The sequence below is a fragment of the Salvelinus namaycush genome, unplaced genomic scaffold (assembly GCF_016432855.1).
Source record: "Salvelinus namaycush isolate Seneca unplaced genomic scaffold, SaNama_1.0 Scaffold2712, whole genome shotgun sequence".
Taxonomy (NCBI): domain Eukaryota; kingdom Metazoa; phylum Chordata; class Actinopteri; order Salmoniformes; family Salmonidae; genus Salvelinus; species Salvelinus namaycush.
Window position 1 is genome coordinate 29457 of NW_024059578.1, and position 4448 is coordinate 33904.

General features: G+C 36.8%; 1 protein-coding gene across 1 annotated transcript; it reads left to right on the forward strand.

Annotated features, from left to right (window-relative positions):
- The first annotated feature begins 3228 nt into the window (after window positions 1-3228).
- LOC120039451 (interferon alpha-B-like) lies at window positions 3229-4215 on the forward strand. Its single transcript, XM_038984843.1, has 5 exons — window positions 3229-3354; window positions 3451-3537; window positions 3669-3818; window positions 3915-4007; window positions 4090-4215. Exons 1-5 carry the CDS (start codon window positions 3229-3231, stop codon window positions 4213-4215), a joined length of 582 nt encoding a protein of 193 aa, XP_038840771.1.
- Window positions 4216-4448: the final 233 nt, after the last annotated feature.

The following is a 4448-nucleotide window of genomic DNA, read 5'->3' on the forward strand; positions in this document are numbered from 1 at the left end:
GTACCTCGACTAACCTGTACCCCCACACATTGACTCGGTACCGGTACCCCCTGTATATAGCCTCGTTATTTTATTGTGCTACTTTTTATAATTTTTTACTCTAGAATATTTGTTCAACATTTTCTTAACTCTATCTTGAACTGCATTGTTGGTTAAGGTTTTGTAAGTAAGCATTTCACGGTAAGGTTGTACCTGTTGTATTCGGCGCATGCGATAAATCAAGTTTGATTTGATTTAATATTACAAACCGTTTGGACATTACAGACTTTTTCGGGAGAAAACAGATTTGTTTTGTGAGAAGACCAATTTGGTCTGACAAACAACGCTCTAGCTCTGCCACCTTTCACCGCAGATGCAGAAGTCCAACACGGAAGTGCAACATCGGTGGATGCTGTAGATATCTCCAGCTGAAACTGACGGGTTTTGATGGGATCTTTTCATTATGTTACTTAATAACTTCTTCACCACACATCATTATGATTCACACCTGGACTCCATTACCTTCATCATTTCCTCCCCTTAATATGTCACTCCCAGGTTCACTCATCAGTTGGTACTGTTCTTGTGTATCTACCTTCAGCCTTCTGTTTGTGTCGTGTTCTTGGTTTTGTGTTTTATTAAAACATTTCACCTGCACCTGCTTCCAACCCTAATCTAGCGTACCTGATTAATTAGCTGGTTGATAAACTGAATCAGGTTAGTTACAACTACAGAAGGGTAGTTTCTCCAGGAACAGCGTTGGAGAGCCCTGACCTGAACAGTGATTATCATTTTTGTATTAAACTCTTTACTTAGACAGGAGTTACGGTCTCAAATTGGCATTCAAATAGTTTATATGTTGTATTTCCCTTTTGTACCTGTGTCGAACTGAACTGTATTGTCTGTCTACTTAAAAAACCTGTGAAAAAAATGTAAATGTATTTTGTACACATTTTCAAAATGTCGTTCTGTCTAAACCAATGAGAGTGATTTACAATATTGAGCAGTCTTATCCAACCGTCAGAGGGATTCACATTAAACTTGTTGCCGATCAGTCTCATGGTAATTCTACTTTATGTTTAGGTATTCTTGTTTTCTTTTCTTTGTGTAATTTATTTGAATATGTTTTTTGTACTTTGTGAGGGTTGCTGTTCTTTTAGTTTTTCTGTTTGTTTTTTGTGTGGTAATCACACTGGGGCAGTGGACTGAAGGAGGTGGGGAGATCTGGGTAGCAGTGGACCAGGAACTTTTATCTCCCACTTGACATTGTGGGATGTTTATTTATAAAGTCTGTCCAATGTATTAAACACCCGAATGTCTTACTATGATTGAAGGAGAAATAAGAAAAGTAATGGAAATAAAACATAGCTTTTAATAGATAATAGTTTAGACCCCTGAATGAGGTGGAGTGGTGGTGGGTAAAAATGAAAATAAAATTAATTGATTTAGCTTAGTCATATACATGTATATAGACCTTTTAAAGTTGCATCAGGGATCCTCCTAATATCTATCAATGAATAATGAGCTCAAATCCTTACGTAGGCCTATGAGACATCATGCCAGTCCTTTCAAGAGGCTTGGAATTCCTGGATGGAATAGAGGCTATGTATTTATTTATTCCTTATTTATATATAATAAAATTAAAAGAGAAAAACATGCATCTATTATCATATTGTTTGTATTCATTTACATATTCAGTCATCCATGCATTCATCCATTCAGTTTTTCATGCATCATTTGTTAAAGGCAATATACAGTTCAAAACAACAGCATAGTGGTCACTCAACCAATATTTAGTAAATAGCTGAGTGATAGTGTTCGAGAAAAGTTATCAGTCAGAGAGCTACTTAGTCAAGTAAGACCTCCAAGAGATCAAAATAATTTGAAGTACATTTTGAAGCCATACAGGTGTTTAGATGTAGTTTCAAACAATGTCATAAAAAAGTACATTTGGGTTCTGTTGAAGTAAGACAGGTGAACGAAGCTCATGAGGCATTTAAAAGTGATATATTCTTCAAGAGTCAATAGGTAGCCTGTGTATCATTAATTTAAAAGTCAAAATGGGATGTAGCAATCGCAGAAATGTCCCCTTAGCTAAGCATATCCAAGACGATGAATAGTAGTATTATAGGAATTAGGATTTAGGTATTTTTCTAAAAGCCTACGATAACGTTATCACAACACATTGGCACATTGGTTTATTTATAGGAATATCCCTGCTAGTCTCTCGAAAGTAATAAATAGCAAATGATAAGTTAGCCTCATTATTCAGATACGGACGTCATAAAATGCTGGTTAATTTCTATTTAATCAACAGTATTATCAAGAGTTTAATTCAAATGTAGAGACATGAATGGGGTTAAAGACAGAAGATCCAAACAGAACGAGATCATATTAAATCATCATCTCTCACTCCCTCTCTCTCACAGACACACACACACCCACAGAGAGAGAGAGAGAGAGACAAACAAACAAGCAAATAGCAGTTTTGTGATTAAAAAACAAACATTGTAGTAGGCCTACCCTTAGTCCATAAAAGTTAGTTTAATATTGGTGTTGATGAATGGGGCGGTAGGTAGCCTAGTGGTTAGCGCGTTGGACAAGTAACCAAAAGTTTCAAGATCGAATCCTCGAGCTGACAAGGTAAAAAATGTGTCGTTTCTGCCCACTGAATAAGTATTAACCCGCTGTTCCTAGAACGTCATAAATATAAGAATGTGTTCTTAACTGACTAGCCTAGTTCAATGAAGACATGAAGAGATCATTGTAAAGTTAAGAGGATAGTTTTTCTTTTCCCTGTCTTCTTAGAAACGTTTGAGGTTCACAAGGGCAGCTATGAGTAACTTCTTTTCAACCAACTTAGGATAACGTGCCTCCCATGAAGGAACACTCAAGGAACACTCGAAACACGATGAGAGGGAAGTGGAGCACAAGGAAAGAGAAATCCGGTCTTGCGGTTCACTCGGCAAAACTTTCCCAAATTCATTCATTTTAACACTTAATTTAGCGAGACACCCTTTCACTTTCTGTACATCCTTTCAATCCTCGCTATTTAAATTAATCCGCAGATATGGGATCAGAACACAAACCACATTCACACTGGAGAAAATTTGCAATATACTGGCAACAGGTGAGTCAACAATATGCTATCATTTGATAATTGCTTCAGGATACAAATAATGAATTGTTTCCAGGATTATATTCAACTATCAATTATCATCTGCTGCAGATCATCTAACTACAATAAGAATGGCACTTCAGACTATCACTTGGATGAGCGCCTTCCTTTGCCTTGCGCAAGTTTGCTCCATGCCCATGCCTTGCCAGCTACAAGGACAGCTGGTGCGAATAACCCACAACCTACTGAGAGACATGGTACATTTTTTATATTGCTTTTGTCTTGAGAAGTATTATCCAACTATGTTTAACTGAATAGCTCAACGTGAATGCTGTGTTTTCTCTTTCTTTCAGGGGGGACATTTTCCTCTGGAGTGTCTGCAGGAGAATGTCTTCATGGCATTCCCAGCCACCGCATTTGCAACCTCCGGCGCGCCACAGGTAATAGCAAGCTAGCATATCCAAATGTTCTTTACAGCATGACAGAGTATTTGCAACCGTTAGGATTAGAAAGTAGATAACTTTAAACTGCCATTTATGTTATTTGAAATTATTGTTGTTGTCCGTTTCAGTTGAGCAGCAGTGGTGCTAAGGCTATTTATGAGACATTGAAGAACATCGACACATTGTTTGGAGCTGACGACCTTCCTACTAAGTGGGACCAACGGAAGTTGGAGAATTTTCAGAATATTGTATACCGCCAGATTGAAGAGAGCAAATGTGTGAGTTACTATGCCAACACAGATAGCTTAACTGTTTATTTGTGGTATTGTGGTATTTTTATTATTATTCATCGCCTGCCTTTTTCTTTCTGGCAGATGATGGGTAGTGTGGATACAAGTGATTATCTCATCAGGGCAGAAGGACTGAATACGTACTTTGGGAACATTGCAACAGTCCTAAAAGAAAAGGTAGACTATAGGTTAAACACAAATAGACATATTTTTTTGATAATATCTCTACATACAATATTACCCTCCATTGCCCTAACAGATTATTTGTATTTTCACAGAATTTCAGTTCTGCGCCTGGGAAGTGGTTCGAAAAGAGCTCCTGTTCACCCTACAGTTCATTCTGGAACACAACTCTGATAGCCTTCTGTGGTCCAACAGAACATGAATTTGAACTTGCAGAACTTTTTTACAGTTGTGTTTGATTTTAAAAGCCTACTATTCTACAATCATGTAATGTGCAACTTCAAACAGAAATATTATACATGTATTTATTTATTTATCAAGGTTATTTATTCATGTATGCCTATTTATGAATGTAATTGATTTATCTATTTGAAAATATGCTGCTCTTCATCAAATGTTAAGTTAATAAACATTTGTATACTTTTAAATATTGTT